The 18,992-nt window shown below is 42.8% G+C and overlaps 2 protein-coding genes across 2 annotated transcripts in view; one reads left to right on the top strand and one right to left on the bottom strand.

Moving 5' to 3' along the window:
- Positions 1-15,914, bottom strand: part of acmsd (aminocarboxymuconate semialdehyde decarboxylase) — a 43,141-nt gene extending 27,227 nt beyond the window's left edge. The window contains exons 1-2 of the mRNA XM_056289747.1: positions 15,796-15,914; positions 13,528-13,572 (exon numbers count right to left, since the gene is read on the bottom strand). Coding sequence (XP_056145722.1) covers positions 13,528-13,572; positions 15,796-15,852 — 102 coding nt within the window. The 5' untranslated portion in view covers positions 15,853-15,914. The remainder of the gene's footprint in view (positions 1-13,527; positions 13,573-15,795) is intronic.
- A 1,507-nt stretch (positions 15,915-17,421) lies between these two features.
- The window catches only part of tmem163a (transmembrane protein 163a), a 116,522-nt gene continuing 114,951 nt past the window's right edge, over positions 17,422-18,992 (top strand). Inside the window, exon 1 of the mRNA XM_056290065.1 lies at positions 17,422-17,620. Coding sequence (XP_056146040.1) covers positions 17,422-17,620 — 199 coding nt within the window. The remainder of the gene's footprint in view (positions 17,621-18,992) is intronic.

Genomic DNA, 18,992 nt, shown 5'->3' with positions numbered 1-18,992 from the left:
TAGATGTCTCATTAGCTAATAGGTGTGTTTCCTGTAAGAACATTATCTTAGCTTTTAGCTGTTTTATCCTGTTCATTACCTGCTTTACTTTGATAAGTTTATGTAGTAGGCCTCTGCAGTTCCATGAAATACATTCAACTAAGATATCTGTCACTATTTGCTGCATTTATCTTGTATAACTGGTGGTATACCCTCCTTTTTTAATTACTTTGTTTATGTTTCTAAAACTATTTTGAAAGGTAAGATGAAAAGGTATTGAAAACAGTAAATAAAATGGATACCATATCATTGAGAGATTACCTTAGCCCAATCCCGAACATACCTGATTTGAACGCGGGCAACCCTTTACCCCTATTAAACGTCTTCCTCTAATACTTAGAACAGGTCCACACGATAATGAGGAACCACTCTTTTGCATGTTCTTTAAATGTCCTGCTCATGTTGCTTATTGATTTGAGCACAAGCCACAGCGTTTCCAGTAATAGTAATAATGTGTGAATGAAGACTATATAACTCTGATAGCTATTTTAGCCTTTAACAGATGATTTAAATTTTTACTTTTGTAACATGGCTCAAACATAAAATAAAATATCAAAAAGTCTAGAATTGAGGCATATGTCAATCTCAAGTCCTTTCAGTCAGCTGAACAGAGTATACCATGTCATAACATTAACGTTAGGTTAATAGTGACCATACATTTGAAACAGGTTTTCTCCTACTAATCTCCAGGTACTGGTTCTCACAGCTCCCTGATGTATTTTTCCATGTTCGCCAGTGTGTCAAAGACCGTTCTGTGCTCTCCATTGGTCAGCAGCAGCCTGGTGGGGAAGATGATTGGGTGTTGAAGGATTCCCCTGTCCCACAGCTTTTTCCTCACGCCGTCATATTGCCTTTGCTGTTTGTAGATGTCTGCTGATAGAGCCAAGCAAAATCTTATTTTGCTGTTTTTGTACATCACATCTTTCTTGTTGTTGATGCTGCACTGATCCGCCTGTCAATCTCCCGCTCCATCCTACCCTCACTTGTGAACAAGACCCGTAGATACTTGAACTTCTTCACTTGAGGCAACAACTCATCCTCAACCCGGAGGCAGCGATTCACCATTTTCCGGTAGAGAACCATGGCCTCAGACTTGGAGGTGCTGACTCTCATCCCAGCCATTTGATACTCGGCTGCAAACCGCCCCAGTGTGTGCTGGAGGTCGCGTTCTGATGAAGCCAACAAAACCACATCATCTGCAAAGAGCAGAGATGCAATTCTGAGGTTCCCAAAAGACAAGGGACAAGCTTGGTGGAGTTCGACACCCACTGAAAATGTGTTTGACTTTGTGCTGAGAATGCGGACACAGTTCTCACTTTGGTTATACAAGGACTGGATGGCTTGCAGCAACTGCCCCGGTACCCCATACTCCCGCAGTACCCCCCACAGAGTGCCCCGGGGTACACGGTCATAAGCCTTCTCCAAGTCCACAAAACACATGTAGACTGGCTGGTCAAACTCCCATGCTCCCCTCAGCACTTCTGCAAGGGTAAAGAGTTGGTCCATTGTTCCACGGCCAGGACGGAATCTGCATTGTTCCTCTTGGATCCGAGGTTCGACAATCGGTCAGAGCCTCCTTTCGAGCACCCTAGAGTAGATTTTCCCAGGGAGGCGGAGCAATGTAATGCCCCGATAATTGGAGCACACCCTCCGGTCCCCCTTTTTGAATATGGGAACCACCACCCCAGTCTTCCACTCCACAGGTACTGTCCCCGACCTCCACGCAACACTGAAGAGGCGTGTCAACCAAGACAGCCCAACAATGTCCAGAGCTTCAACATCTCAGGGCGAATCTCATCCACACCCGGTGCCTTGCCACTGAGTAGCTTTTTAACTATTGGTGCAGCATCAGCAGTAATGCGGACGTTGTACCGGACCGTTGTGGTGAAGAAAGAGCTGAGCCGGAAGGTAAAGCTCTCAATTTACCAGTCAATCTTCGTTCCAACCCTCACCTATGGTCATGAGCTTTGGGTAATGACCGAAAGGGTGAGATCACGGATACAAGTGGCTGAAATGAGTTTCCTCTGTAGGGTGTCTGGGCTCAGCTTTAGAGATAGGATGAGGAGCTTGGACATCCGGAGGGAGCTTGGAGTAAAGCCGCTGCTCCTTCACGTCGAACGGAGCCAGTTGAGGTGGTTCGGGCATCTGATTAGGATGCCTCCTGGGCGCCATCCTTTGGAGGTTTACGTGCATGGCTAACTGGGAGGAGACCCCCGGGTAGACCCAGAACTTGCTGGAGGGACTACATGTCCAGTCTGGCCTAGGAACGCCTTGGGATCCCCCAGGAGGAGCTGGGGAGAGGGACGTCTGGAGTGTCCTACTTGGCTTGCTGCCACCACGACCCAACCCTGGAAAAGTGGCTGATGATGAATGAATGAATGAACATCTTTCTTGTAATGATTGCTTGTAATGATTTGCTTGTGGACATTACATCACTTTTCTTTTTTTTTAAATAACTCAGTTTTAATTTTGGAAGTGCTACTGAAGTACTTTCCGTGTAAGCGTTCTCAAATACCCATAATAATAATAATAAAAAAACCCATAATGGCCTTAACTTTGACTGTTATTCTTTATTTTCAATAAACACATTCACTGTAGCTGTCCCCGAAACAACCGAAAAGTCAAATTCCATAGTGCAACCAAAACAGTCCTTTACTTTTTGCTTTAAGCTTGTTTGTATAAAACAGTCCATGGAACAACACTCTGTTTGTAAACAGTCTCAAATGACAACAACATTGTCAGTCCATGAGCTAGAGTAAATTCTCAGTCCATAACAGTCCATATTGGTTCGTGAGACTACTCATACTCATGGAGATAGGGAGGAGGACGCCTGTTGTGCCAAACAGGATGTCTTGGAGGTGGTGTGTTGACAACAGTCTCGTCACTATCGTCATCTGGCTCTGGTGGAATGCTCTGGAGCTCAATAGGGATTTTCTTGAAAAAGTTCCTTGTGATGGAGTGTCCATCCTTTGTTACTGTGACCGTTGAGCCTTTCATCTTGGACACAGTGTATGGTTCACTGTTGTAGGGTGTGGTGAGCTTGTTGTGCTTAGACTGGCGGTTGAGTATGGTGTCTCCTGTGGTGAGAGTACTTAGGTGTGGTTTGAAATGTGTGACGATGTGTGTCGGCATAAGTTTTCATCTTAACTTTAGCTTCTCGATCTTTTGCTCGGATTCCATGATTTGAGCTGTTGGAAGTGGCATGGTTGACTGTGGGAATCTTTGTGTAGATCTTCCATTGGAACAGAAGCTCTGCTGGTGAAGCGTCTGTGGTGCTGTGTGGTATGGAAAGATACTCTCGAAGGAAGATGTTGAGGTGCTGCTTCCATGGTATGCCTTGTGCTCCTGCAACACGGATGGTCTTACTTAGTGTGCATATAAAACATTCTGCACTGGCATTAGCCTGGGGCCACTGGGGTGTGATTTTGCGGTGGTGAAACTCAAGGTAGGTTGCAAACTGGGCAAACTGGTCACGATTAAACGGAGGGCCATTGTCTGTTTTGAGCACTCTGGGGATTCCTAACATGGAGAATACTTTGTCTATAACTGGTATGACTGTGTTAGCCGACTTAACAGTCTCAGCTACTGAGTACCATGTATATTCATCAACAATGACAAGTAGATACTCTCCAGTGGGGAGAGGGCCATTGAAATCTGCACTTGTGCTATGCCAGGGGGCTTCTGGTAACTTGGACATCTGCAGTGGCTCTGAGTGTGTGACGGTGTGTTCGCCTGGCATGCTATACAGTTTTTGACTGTAGTTTTTGCTTGCTGGTCCATGTTTGGAAAACAAACTTTTTTCCTGAGGAGTGTTTTTGTCTTAACAATACCCTGGTGTTCCTCATGGGCGAGCTGTAGGACTCTGTTCTGTAGGGCTGTGGGCATGACGATTCTTGTGTTTCTTAACATGATATCGTCCGTGGGTGACATGGTTAGTTCACTGCTAATTTGCTTGAACTGCTTCAGAATGGCAGTGTGTTGTGTGTAATGTGTGACCTTGTACCACGTATTGTTTCTGATATGTGCACTGACCTTTTGTAGGATCGGGTCTTTCAGAGTCTCCTCTTTAATCTCTATGAGAGTCATTGCTTTGGGTGTAGCGTGACATGTCATGAAGTTGACATATTCCTCTGCTACTTTTGCTGCCCGTGTGCTGTCACCTGTCTATGTGGGTATGGAATGACGGGACATATAGTCGGCTGGGTTATCAGCTCCTTTTCTATACTCCACTTTGTAGTTGTATGGCTGAAGCCTCAGTCCCCATCTCTCAATTATGGCAGGTGGTTTTGATCTGGGATTGTTCCAGATGATTTCAAGGGCCTTGTGATCAGTCACTGGTGGGAATGGATGTGCGTAGATGTATAAGTGGAAAAGCTCACAGCTCCAGACAACAGCCAGTGCTTCTCACTCTGTCTGTGAGTAGCACTTTTCCACATCACTGAGAGCACGGTTTGCAAATGCTATGGTGCGTCTTTCACCTTTCTCATTTTGATAAACGTTTTGCTATGTTTTGTTGGGGCTGAATGCGTGGTATTTGGGTATGAGTCTTGAAAGTAAACGAGAAGTCAATCATATTTCGCAAGTCAGCAAATCATTCACTGTTGATCTCAGCACAGGAGAACTGAAGGAACGCTGGATGAACCAAAAAATAATAACCTGTCTTTATTTTCATAATATAATAAAGCTGGGTAAACTCTTTATGCTCACGAATGTGCAAATCACATCTACAGCTGACTCAGATCAGGCAGCGACATGATCAAAAGTTATTAAAATAATTTTGATAATCCAAAAAAATGTGAAAGTTATAAAAGTATAAAAGAACAACTTCATCTAGGTTGCAGTCAAAGCAGGAAGTGTTGCATATTCTTGTCGCTGCCCAATCTGAGTCAACCATAGATGTGAGTCATGCATGCGTGAGTGTAAACGGTTTACCCAGCTTTATTATATTATGAAAATAAAGACAGAGTTACATTCAGACCAAAATGGTCACATAGCAAACCTTTCCTTTTTGGAAAGTCCAAGTTCATATTAGACTTGGTCAAATTAGTGCAAGGGTCTGCCTAGGAGGCTGCACATCCACAGACTGACAGGCAAAATGTTTTTATTGTGTGGATTTTTTAGCTTGATCACTGCATATCAATTTCTTTCCACATATTTCCTGTTCAATTGACTTGGGCGCTGTGCAAAAGTCTTATAATGGCAGGATAAACACTGTTTTTTTCTGTCTGCGTGCGTGTATCTGCCTGCTGCTAATCTCGCATACTACTGAGCCTGTCAGCCTAATAATTTCTGTGCACAATTATGATTGTATGATCAAGGACCTCTCGTGGTTGCGGTGATTCAAAACCTTTGAAAAACCTGTGTTATATCGCAATTGAGTGCTAACTTCTCAGCTGGTTTTTTACCCAAGTCCATGCTCCAAAGAAGTGGTGATACGCAGGCAGTGCCTCCCTTCCATTCTCCCAGTAGGTGGAAAAAACTGCACTCTACTGAGAACACTCTTCTAGTTCATTAGTCACTATCTGTTTGTTCCCTTGCCATCGGAGAAAAGGTAGCGCACCATCAAAACCCGGACTAACAGGCTGAGGGACAGCTTCTTCCCCAGAGCTGTAGCCTTCATTGCCCCCCCCCCCCCACACACACACACACATACACCTGCCTATAGCTGCTGAGGACTAACTGGTACTAAAGCCGCTGCCATATGGACAACTATGTGCAATAATCCCATGTACTATTTTGAACTTTAAAAGCTACTGCTATCTTTTATTGTCTCATTATGATTTTTTGCTACCTCACTTATTTGTAATCTTTTTTTTTTTATCATTTACCTTGTCTAGTGCTGCTGGTCTGAGAGTCACCAAATGTAATTTCATTGTATGCACACAATGACAATAAAGTATATTATCTTATCTATTCTATTCTATTCTATTCTATTCTATTCTATACATGTGTTTTAACAGGACTTTGGGTTGTATTTGGACAGGCTGCAGAGTTTTATAAATTGAACATTTTGCATTGTAACTCAGTGACAGATGAGTGCCAGTTTTGGTTTATGTCTAGTATGTACCAGTGTTCTGTTCTGAAGCAAACATCCTCCTGTACTGGTGGCTGATGCCAAAAGTCCCATCAGGGCTGATGCTTAACGTTTCTTTGCCCGAGCAGCTGCCTGGACCACACTTTGTTGTATTGTATGTGTCGGCCCGGTCTGAAGTGGATCTATCCGCTGATTCAGCCACACCACGCTGAGCTCTGCAGCTGTTCACACAGCCAGGCCCAGGACTAACCTGCTGTGTCCCCCAACACAGTGCACATCACACACTGCCATGGGTTTATATCAATCTCTTGAGCAATAAATAAATGATAAAACTACCCTAAATGCCATGCTTGAATAAGGGATTCTTGATCCTATCCTGTTTCAGTCCAATGTAAAAATGCACAGGGGTGTAAACTGCATTTTGACCATGCTCATACTGACTCTCTTCTCTTTTCAGGACTGCTTTCTTATGGACTTCTAGATTGGTTGGGGTTGATTTTGATACGTTTTGAAGCCTCTTTACAGGACACATTCCATTTTTTAATAACCTGGGCCTGACTTTTGTGGACCACCACTACATACATCTTTACAACAGCATCTTAAAAGGCAACAACATGAGTTGTAAACCTGTCCTGTCAACAATAATGACAACGACAAAAACAAATAATAGTGCCTCAATTAGACTATGTACATGCTTTCCCATTATCTGTGACTTCTCACCTGTGCTAGCTGGGTAGTTTATCAATGGTTACTACTATCTACAGTAAGCATAGGCTGGTCATTCCTGGAAGTTGAACCAGGAAGTAGCTCAGTGAGATCATCCACTGATAATATTGGGCATTCTGGATAATGACTTTTAACTTGCACTTGGGTTTTCACTTTCAAATACAAGGTTGAGATAATTGAGTTTAATTTGGCTTAATAAAATTGTTCTGATGCTTGTTCCCCATAAGACGTTGATGTAAACCTGTGTCCAGCAGTGATCCTGTATCCAAAATCTCGACAATGAATCTGGAAATGATAGCATAACCAATATGCACAATGGCAAAAACAGTGAAAATAAACGTGGTTGTAAAAAAAAAAAAAACCAAAAACAAATAGAATCATCATTTAAGAATTTGCTAGCATTAGTTAGCTTAACATAAACTGAGTTTAAATACTTGAGGTCAACTGTCCGAAGTAACGGGGAGTGCAGAAGAGAGGTAAAGAAGAGAGTGCAGGCAGGGTGGAGAAGAGTGACAGGAGTGATTTGCGACAGAAGAGTACCAGCAAGAGTTAAAGGGAAGGTTTACAAGATGGTTGTGAGACCAGCTATCAGAGGTGGAAAGTAACGAAATACATTTACTCACGTTACTGTATTGAATACTTTTTTTGTGTATTTTGTATTTTTTAAGTACAATTTAAAATCGGTATTTTGTATTTTACTTGAGTACGTTTTGACTCAAGTATTGTACTTAGTTACTTTATAAATCCTATCCGTTACTGAGTAAAAATAACAATTCAACCTACAGGGGAAAAATACGCGCCAGAACCATAGACAGTAAACCAATGGCCAGAACCAACAGTGACAAATGATGATGTGATTAGCACTGGCGCGTGAACATAGAGGGCGCGCGCGGACAAGCTAGGTTAGTGGGGCGCGAAGTTTTTAGTTTCTAGTGCTAGAATGGAGGTCGACAAAGCAGGCACGGCCAGCGGTCGCGGTCCAGAAGACCCGGACCTAGAAATAATAGATGAAGCTAAAGCAGAAACATCGAAGTCTGTAGAACTAGATGCAGAAAAAATCCTTGGCCACATTTGGAAGATTTCTTTTTGTTCAAGCGTAGGAAAGGCAACAGCATCATCATGCAGTGCAAGATGTGCCTCCCAGCAGTGAAGTACCTGTCTGCTTTCAACAACTCCACTTCAAATCTGCAGAAGCATGTGTTGGTAAGTATTTCTGCTGTCTCATTAGTAGTTTTATTTAATATAGCCAACCCAGGCTCACCCCATTTCGTGGGCATTTTTGTGCTAGCACCTGCAACCATTGACAGTAGAAGAAACCCACAGCTAGCCAGCACATTCTAATTAGCTGCTATGCTAACATAATCAAACGTGACACATCATTAAGTACCAAATGAACTCGCTCCAGCCGACAATCCGCATGTTTATTGTACTTCAAACAGATACAAAACGCGTAATGTATATTTGCAGTCTGTTTAAGTCTTTAGGACATTGGCTAAATTTGCATAACAGCTAGCCCCTGGTACTTGAATGTGTAAAGGCTAGCTGTTAGTTGCCAGTAGTCTTGAGTGGACTCGGGGAAATTAGCCTTGGTTAAATTTAGCTGCTATGAATAGTCGGTGTTACCCCGTCGAAATTGCCACGGGTTTCAATGTGATTGTGTCTTTGAATTTACAGTCAAATCAAATGTATCAACTGTGTTAACAGAGAGGGTTGTAGTGTGAGGCACTTTGCCTAACCAACATTACAGGGCACTCAGCGCTCCTCCACAATAGGCGGGGAGCTAAGGGGCCTTACCGTCTGACCATGCTGAACATGTTAACAAATGTTAACATTTAAAATTTTGGGTTGCTTTTCATGTTTCAGGTACTCAATGCATTTCAATGTAATTCCCTCCACTGGAAATGCGTTACAATTACAGGAACATGACTCTCCATGAGCAAGGGGAAAGTGTGACATCTGTCTTTGCAAGTTTAATCACATCTAGTGATAAATGTATGGTTTCAGTGGTATTATTGGCTTTCTCTTAATAATAAAGGCCAAAATGTAAAGTCTTTCTACTCGATTTACAAGGCAAATCAAGTAGAAAGACTTTAAATTTTGGTCTCTACTATTATGGAAAGCCAATAATACCACTGAAACCATACATTTTCCAAAAGCTTGTGTCCTCTAGATGTGATTAAACATGCAGAGACAGATGTCACACCTTCCCCTTGCTCGTGGAGAGCCAATGGAGGGAAATACATTGAAATGCATTGAGTACCTGAAACATGACGTGCAACCCAAAATTTTCAATGTTAACATTTGTTAACATGTTCAGCATGGTCAGACCTTTCAAAAAAAGTTGGTTTCGTTCGATTGTAAGGAGGGTGCACGACTGCACGGTAAGGCCTCGTAGCTCCCCGCCTACTAGGCAGACCCAGAAAAGATTGTTTTGACTCCTTCATATCGACGACAAGGGATTAGATCACTAGTAGGCGATTGTTGCTCTGTGTGCATGCAAGCAGCTATGATGATTACACATGCATTGATATGTCTCCTTCCTCTGTATCATAATACTGGTAGGCTATAGAAACACATTGGCTTTTGATGTTGATTTGAAATCTCAATTTTAGCATTCAAATCCAAATCATTGATTTTGTTGGGAAGGGTGCAGCATTGTAATGCCCTCTGGATTGTGGCATATTGTGCTTAATACAATGTAATAGACAAAATGTGATGACTAAAGAAATAGAAAACTTTTATTTATCAAAGTTTTAATTTCAGTGTGTTTAATAAGCACCACATTGATTCCTCTACTGATAATACCCTTTTCTGTTTTTTCACAGAGGAAACATCCATCGAAACAGTTGGCTTTTAGCCGAGCAAAGCCAGGGAAGCGAACCCACCAAGCAAATCCACCAAGTCCAAGCAAGCAAACAAATATAAAAGATGCCATGACAGTGGGAGGCAACCGCCGTGTGCCACAAGGCAAGATCGACAAGATCATCATTAGGCTAATATGTGAGGGTCTTCATACATTTAGTTTGGTTGAACAACCTGCGTTCAAAGAACTTTTGACAACGCTAAATCCACAATGCAAGGTCATTTCCAGGCCCACTGTCCGGACAAGATTAGAGGCATCTGCCATTCAGATGAAGAAGAATGTCATGTCCCATCTCAGTAAAGTGAGCTACATTGCCACCACTACAGATTGTTGGACTGCACACCAGCAAAGTTTTATTGGGGTGACGGGTCATTGGGTGGATGAAGAAACCTTTGAGAGGAGATCAGCTGCGCTTGCATGTAAGAGGTTAAGTATAGAATTAGGGGCAAAGTGGTGAGAACCACAACAGATAGTGGCTCAAACTTCGTTAAAGCTTTTAGTGTCTTCGGAGAACAGAGCCAGTCTGAGGATGCAGAATCAGATGCTGAGTCGGACAGAGATTCAATTGATGATGAGCCCACAGCCAACTACCTGGACACATTCAGCATCCTGGAGCAAGATAATGGCCTGGAGTACCAACTTCCTACACACCAAAGGTGTGCATGCCATCTTCTCAACTTAGTTACCACAACAGATGCTGAGATAGCAGAAAAGAAGATGGACACATACAAGAGACTATCACGTGCAGCCTTTGGGAAATGTCAAGCCATGTGGAACAATACGGGTCGTTCATACATGGCAGCAGAAGTTGTGGAAGATCATTGCCGACTCCAGCTCATCCGACCAAATCAAACGCGGTGGAATTCAACATTCTTGGCTGTGGAGAGAATCATACGGATCATACAAGAGAAAGGGGAGGAGGCAATCAGGAATATTTGTGAAGAATTCAAATTGAAAACGTAAGTTTTAATTTGCATTTCAACAGTATGAAAGTGTGAATGTGTGTTTACATACTTGAAACTTAACTTTTCCTGCTTGATTTCCTGTCAATTCTTTGTATTCTATTTATGCCAGGCTGACTCAAGCAGAAATTGCTTTCCTGACTGATTACTGCTCGGTGATGAAACCTCTGGTAAAGGCCTTGAACATACTTCAGTCAGAGACCAACACACACTTAGGGTGGCTTCTTCCAGTGATATGTCAGCTACAAGCAAAACTCAAAAGGCAGGAGACCTCATCCAAGATGTGTCTACCACTCATCAAAGCCATTCAGGATGGTGTCCAAAAGCGTTTTGGTGAGATGATGATGGACCCAGAACTGATTGCGGCAGCAATACTTCTACCGAAGTTCAAGACCACCTGGACAGAGAGGCCGGATGTCATAGAAACAGGTATGATTGCATCTTACAATAAACTGCTTTTCAACAGTGTATTGGAGATCTACTTTGTTTTATACTCAATACAATGTGGTCAGTGCTATAAGGCATTATGCATTATGGTGCACTCTTGGTAAATTAATCAAGTCTTAATTGTCAGAAATGTGTTGTTTGTCACTCGACAGGTCTGGCTTATGTCAGACGAACACCTTGACCAGATGGCAGAGGTGGAAGTGGAGCAAGTTGGACAACATTCCTCAGATGAAGATGATTTCTTCTCCTCAATGAAGTCCAGAAGGTCAGAAGGTACAGGGGAGATGGAAGGGTACCTAGCCTGTATCCCAAACGATATGGATCTGCTAAACTCCTTTCCAAATTTAAAAAAACTCTCTCTGAAACTCAACACTGGCCTGCCTGCTTCAGCTGCCTGCGAACGGCTTTTCAGTTGTGCTGGATTACTGTTCACTGCAAAGCGAGCAAGGATGAGCTCAACTAACTTTGAAAATCAGCTGCTGCTTAAACTGAACAAGAAGTTTGTAGACTAGGTTATAGATGATTTAGGGTGTCACAAAACTAGTGGCCTTGATTTGCAATATTCCTCTCTGGAATATTGCTGCTCTTTTATGTTAGTTCCTTTAATTTTGTAACACTTGTGAGCGTCATCATGTGGACATTACTTTGTAGTTTGTACCTCTCTGAGAGAGAGAGAGACAGAGAGAAAGTAGGCGTGAACAAGCCTGTTTAATGTTTTTTACCACTAAATGGATGAGCTCAATTAACTTTGAAAATCAGCAGCTGCTTAAACTGAACAAGAAGTTTGTAGACTAGGTTACAGGTGATTCAGGGTGTCACAAAACTAGCGGCCTTGATTTGCAGTATAACAGCTGTTGCTGTTGGTGTTGACATGTATGTTGTTGTAATTACACTTACATTTGTGTAGGTATTCTTTGTTGTTATCGCACTTACACACACATGCCCTCTATAGCGCTCTTGCAGCTGTGGAGATGGCATTAACACATTCTCATTCTCTGACGGTTAACAAACACACACACACACACACACACACACACACACACACACACACACACACACACACACACACACACACACACACACACAAGCATGTCTCCTCTGGAATATTGCTGCTCCTTTATGTCAGTTTGACTTTGTAGCAATACTTATGAGCGTCATCGTGTGGGCATTACTTTGTACTTTTTACCTGTGTGTGTGAGAGAGAGAGAGGGTGAGAGGGAGAGAGAGAGAGAGTGTGTGCGTGTGAGAGAGTGAGAGAGAGAAAACGTGAGAGTAAGCATGTTTAATGTTGTACCACTAAATGGATGAGCTCAACTAACTTTAAGATGCTACTTAAACTGAACAAGAAGTTCAGTTGTTGTGAAGTTGTTGTTATTGCGCTTACATTTGTTACACTTGTTCTTTAATTAAAAACAAAATAGTTATGGATTTCTGACCCCTTGTCCTATTTTTACTACCCTCACACCCCACACAAAGAAAGTAACTAAGTAACTTTTACTTAAAGTACATTTCAAATGAACTACTTTTTACTTTTACTTGAGTACATTTTCAGATGAGTACTTTTACTTCTACTTGAGTAATATTTCATCAAAGTATTGGTACTTTTACTTGAGTACAATATTTTTGTACTTTTTCCACCTCTGCCAGCTATGTTATATGGTTTGGAGACAGTGGCACTGATGAAAAGATAGGAGGCAGAGCTGGAGGTGGCAGAGTTGAAGATGTTCAGATTTTCATTGGGAGTGACGAAAAAGGACATGATTAGGAACGATTATGTTAGAGGGACAGCTCAGATTGGATGGTTTGGAGACAAAGCAAGAGAGGCAAGATTGAGATGGCTTGGACATGTGTGGAGGAGAGATGCTTGGTATATTGGGAGAAGGATGCTGAATATGGAGCTGCTAGGGAAGAGGAAAAGAGGAAGGCCAAAGAGGAGGTTTATGGATTTGGTGAGGGAGGGCATGCAGGTGGCTAGTGTGACAGAGGAAGATGCAGAGGACAGGAAGAAATGGAAACGGATTATCCGCTGTGGCGACCCCTAACGGGAGCACCTGAAAGTTCTAGTAGTAGTTAGCTTAACATAAGCTGTATTTGCTCCTGACTTGTACCAGCGGTTTATGCTCGACACTACTAGTGATCCCGCTCGTAGTCCAGTGACACAACATCCTCACCATGGGTTGTTTCAAAGTAACTCTTAAAATTAAATACCATGTTAAATTTGTAATACCCTGATAATATGTAATTTCTACTTATATTACTCAGTATAGGCCAATTTTAAACATAGATAGAGGGGAGGATGCAGAATGGATGGCAAACATGTTCCATAATAACGCTATTTATTTTCATTATAGGTTAAAAGTAAATGGATCCTGCCACCTGAGAGTCCAAAATGATGACAACAGAGATCTAATGCATTCTCTTGTGTGTGTTTTGAAATTGAGACTAGTTCGACTCACCTGACAGTGATGGTAAAGTTGGACAAAGCCACCATATCCATACCTCTGAAAAAAAACAAAACAATAATTGGTGATTATGAGATATTTGGTGTTTTGTGTGTGTGTGTGTGTGTGTGTGTGTGTGTGTGTGTGTGTTTCCCCCTGGAATTTTTCCCCTTCCCAGTTTTATCTGGCCAATTAACCCACTCTTCTGAGCCATCCCAGTCGCTGCTCCACCCCCTCTGCCGATCCGGGGAAGGCTGTAGACTACCACATGCCTCCTCCGATACATGTGGAGTCTCCAACCTCTTCTTTTCACCTGACAGTGAGGAGTTTCGCTAGGGGGACGTAGCGCATGGGAGGATCACGCTACTCCTCCCCAGTTCCCCCTCCCCTCTGAATAGGTGCCCCGACCGACCTATTCAGTGGTCCATGTGAACTTTGAGACCCGTGGTGATGCTGGTAACTGTATTGGTGCTTGACCAATTAAGATATTCATTTGGAAATAAAAGGAGTTGCCAGTGCTATTATGGCAACAACACCTTCCTCACCACCAAAAAACAAACACAAAACAAAACAAAACATGGTTGAACTTAAGTGATGTTGTTGTATCTGTTGTTAAAGGTCCTCTATGCACTTGTTTAAATACCTCTTTTTTTAACCACTTATCCATCTTTTTTATCTCACCCCTAGCTGCTTTTTAGTCTCCTGCATTTGGCTTCTATGGTGCACACATAAAATGCCATGAGCTGAATCATGACAAAGCCCCACTGCAACACAAACCCTTAAATTATGCAATGCCAAAAGTGTTGGTGAGATGGATTGCAAGATTTGCTATTGTCTTGAATTTGTTCAGACTTTTGTTCATAGAGCTTCAGGAACATAGCTTTAAAGCACTCAGGACATGCTCCCACCAAATGACATGTAGTAATAAGTGCAAAATTACTTAATTCTTATTGATCTCAGAAAATTTGGAATTATAGGAGAACGAAGACGGTCTTGATATACTTACAATATTCCTGTTGCCATACAGTGTTGTGTACCAACATTATAACTCAGTTAGGTTATAACCTAAACATTTGTGCTCCTGTTTCAGAAACAAGTGGAGTTTGCCTGCACTCTTAACCTCCACTTAGCCCTGCTGTTAGAAAATGTCTATCAGCTATGCCAAAAATAGCTTCAATTCAAGCTAATTCGTCTACTTTCAGCCACCTCACAATTTGCGCTCATTTTAGAAAGGATTTGAACATGCACTCTAAAAGAGACTGTCCACGCTCACAGCCCTGGACAGCTGGGCTCATATGTATGCAGATGAATCCTGCCGGGATGTCAGCAATGCGAACGGCATAATTTTATTCCATACCTCCTCCAATCAGCATAACCACACACTTTGTTTGGACTTAAGAAATCCCAACTTCCCAGAATGCAAAGTGGGTTTTGGTGTCCTTCAACTAGTAAATGAACTCTAGTGTTTATGTGTTTATGCTTGCTCAGTAATCCATTAGATGATTCATTTGTGACAAGGCTGGATGAGAGATGATGTTCTCTCCCGCTCACATTTTGCCTAAAATATATTGTGAACCAGGAGGGGTCATTGCATTTTTGGTCCTAACAAAGGGATTTGTTTTGCTTATGTCTAAGCATAAATAACTGAATTTTGAGTTTAATTCAAGATAGAAAATATGCTTTGCCTAAATTGAATGTATACAATCTCAAAAAAAAAGTGGTTAGTTAGGCTGCTCAGGTTTAAGAGCATCTTGAAGTGATCTTACAACATAAAATCGAAAGCCACCAGGTCCACATGGACTGACCTGTGTTAAAGAAAAAGCAAAAAAAGAAAGAGAAAGTGTGCCAGGTGAACACCCGCTCCTCTCCCTCCGGGAAAATGGCCAATCATTAGCTCAGGCCAGGCCTCCGTATTGACAAAGACATAGGGGCAGGAACTGAGAGGACAGGCCCCTGGCAGCTCCTCATTAAAGTTTAACCAGCCAGGGAGGATACAGATTTATGAAGTGGGCTGTTGGATTCTCCAACGGCACTCAAAAGGAAAATGTCAGTAACCTTCTGGTATTTTAAAAGACAAACACAAGGAAGTATGATGAAAGTGGATAATGAACCATCATCAAACTAATCGGCTACAGAATTGGATCGCAAAATGAAGAAATACCCGTCACACGTCACGAAGTAAACATGGGATTTCACAGCTGATAGCTGCTGTAGAACAGCTGAAAATGTGTGTACTTACACACGTTGAAGCCGCTATTACTATTACATGCCTCTATTACCTACCTGTTTTAAATCGGGCCATTCCTTTGGTAAAATATGATTATGAATATCAATCTTCATCCTGTCAATCTCTTTGCTTACAAATGAGAGAGGAGTTCTGTTACCGAGGAGGTCAATGTCCCTCCCCGCCCCAATCTGCTTTTGCCCTCTGGTGCAAACCAATGAACAGCAGGTGAATGGCCTGGTCAGTTATTACACAGTCACTGAAACAGACTCTAGACATTCATGGGCAATTTTCCTGTTTCACCTTTGAGGTTAGATAATATGGCCAACCAAACAGCCGACAGTCTGTTTTTCAAGACCAAGTTGAGAAAATGTAGCGTGCCTGGATGCTCAGCTTGGCTGCCTGCATCCAGTTAGGTCACTACATGCTTAATTCCAGTTGGGTCACCACATGCGTAATCAGACTTTACCCAGCGCCTATTTCCCACTGTAATTAAAGAGCAAGTTGGTGAGGGCCAATTGTGCATAATATGTCATCAGTTCCAGCTCGCTCTACGGGCGCCTCCTGGCGGCCAAATAGTGTACACATTACCGAAAGCGCGCTCTCTCGCTCTCTCTCGCTCTCTCTCTCTCTCTCTCTCTCTCTCTCTCTCTCTCTCTCTCTCTCTCTCTCTCTCTCTCTCTCTCTCTCTCTCTCTCTCTCTCTCTCTCTCTCTCTCTCTCTCTCTCTCTCTCTCTCTCAGCCCCCCCCCCACACACACACACACACTGCACACACACTTTCTTTTCACTCATTTATAACACCGACCTCCATTGGGACCCATAATGTGATAGTAAGGTGGGAGAATGTGTTTACTGGGGAGAGCCGAATGGCGGATTGAAGATGATATCATGTTAAGTGACTTTGGCCCTTAGTCGTCTGTAACCAGTTATTGATTTGTTAAATAGGCCCGCGAAGTGAATTTCACAGTCACTGCAAAAATAATTTTAAAAAAATCATATTGAATCTTCAGGAATGGTGTTTCCAACCGATTGGGAGACGAATAGTCTATTTTTTTCAGAGCCGCGAATTAACACTTGATTTATGGTGTGATAAATTAGGTATCATATAAGATTAATAAAGGAGACGATGCTCTTCTAGCATTAGTTGTCAGTGGCCAGCGGACTGCTTGGGTTGTTAAAGGGGGGAGGGAGGGAGGAGGGGAGAGAAAAAAAACTTGCTTGTTGTGCCAGCCAAGCCGACAGCGGACCACAGCCGGGAGGTATCGCATCGTCGCATCTAGAAGCAGAGAAAAGTGGGTGATTTCCATTCGCCCAGCGCGACAGGCGCACGCACGCACAGTCAGCCCTGCGAGACTGTTTTCCTGTTGTCATCGAAGAGGGAGGAGGGAGATTTGACACTGCTGATGCTGGCGAGATAGCCCCGTTATCTCCTTATCTCTCTCTCTCCCTCTATCTCTGTCTCTCTCTCTCTCTCTCTCTATCTATCTCTCCATCTATCTATCTCCCCCCTAACCCCGCCAGAGGTACTCCACACCGGTGGCATTCGGTGGTGCCCTGGATGGCTGCTGCACCTGGCGAACCGGCGTAATTTGTTTTTTTCTTTTCTTTTTTTCCCTTCCCTCCCTCACGTCCATTTCATTGGACCCGCTTGTGACTCCGAGACAAAACTTGACAACAACAATGATGACGGATCCGACGACCCAGGAGTCCTACCCTGTCCCAGACCCGGCGATCGTGGATCCCTCCTCAGCGGCGGTGCGGAATGGCCAGTGCGCTCCTGATGTCCTCGCCAACAATCACCACCCATCCAAACGAGGCAGCCAGCCCGACCCCTTCAACACGGGCCAAGAGATGAAGATCACCGACAGTGTGGAGGGGGAAGGTAACTTTTACACCCTTCCCGTGTTGCTGTGTTGTTAAAAAAAAGAAAAAGAAAAAAGAAAGAAAAACAAAGCAGAAGAAATAAAAAACTTCTCCCCGTTGGATGGGATGAAACAGTTATTTTTAGCCGACGCTATTTATAGCCGAGGCTACTCTGTTCTCGTGTGGATATGAATTATTGATCATAGTCATAAATCAGCGTCTCGAAGGCACGATTATAGACAGTCCAAAAAAAAAAGAAAATCAGGAGGTTAGCATTAAAGACAACAAGATGTATTGATAACCCAAGTCTACTGGATTTACCGTCTGATCTCTCTGATACCAAACAAATCCTGAGTGTCCTGCGCTTGTGTCAGTCTGGTTTTCTGTTCAGCTTCAGCGGTGGTCTATAAATTAACACACAAGAGATTTGATACAGGACGAAAACCCATTTGAGTTACGTGATGTGGAAGACAACATGTCAAGTTACATAGACTGCTAAAGATGTTGTTAATGGCACATCCAGTAGTTTTTTCCCTCCTCCTTTTTAAATGTGCTTTATACGAGATTTCGAACATTAATATACCAGCAAACAACTGTTCGCTATGTGAAGTCATAGTGGAGTAATGTCGTCCTGAGCAGAGAATGACGTCACACTTCCTCAACGTGTGTCGTAATCCGAGTTTCTCTGTTCTTTGTTTTGGAACCCGGTCCCGTCCGCACGTGCATGTTAGTGCGTGTGAGGTAGCTAGCATTAAGCAGGCTATCTAGCAAGCTAATAATTACGTTACATGTCTGTAGGTCACTCGGCAGATTGAGGAAATAGCTCCTTACCGAAAGGAATACGTTACTAATGTTAATAAAATAACCTTATACTGTAAAAAAAAAATCAATATCCCAACCGAGCCGAACGAAATAATAGCCAAGAACGCGAGGGGAGGGAGGGGGGGTGTTTTGGTTTGGTCTGAGATGCTGGTGCTGCTGAATATCACATAGGCTACACACGCCAACTTCCCACGTAGTAGATCGCACACGTCACTGTGTGTGTGTGTGTGTGTGTGTGTGTGTGGGTGTGGGTGTGGGTGTGTGTGGTCCTTTTCATAACCCGCTGTGTGTGAGGGTCCCTAACCGTAGACCTTCCACATCGTCTACAACAATTCCTAGGTGTTTGGCTACTCGTTGCATAAGCTTCGAGGCATTACATTTCGTAAATGTGATTATAAGTCATCTGATGAAATTATTTTTTTTTTCAATAATAATGTTGTTAATATAATCAGATATGTAACAGTGACACGTGTTCACCCCATTCATTACGTGAATGATGACTTGACAGTAAAATGTATTAACATGTCTTGGGTAACGTGTACTGTGACAGGAAGGATGGAAAGAAAAGA

This window comes from Lampris incognitus, chromosome 11, assembly GCF_029633865.1.
Source record: "Lampris incognitus isolate fLamInc1 chromosome 11, fLamInc1.hap2, whole genome shotgun sequence".
In the NCBI taxonomy this organism is placed as follows: domain Eukaryota; kingdom Metazoa; phylum Chordata; class Actinopteri; order Lampriformes; family Lampridae; genus Lampris; species Lampris incognitus.
Note: the sequence above shows the minus strand (reverse complement) of the source record. Positions and strands in the feature narration are given on the sequence as shown.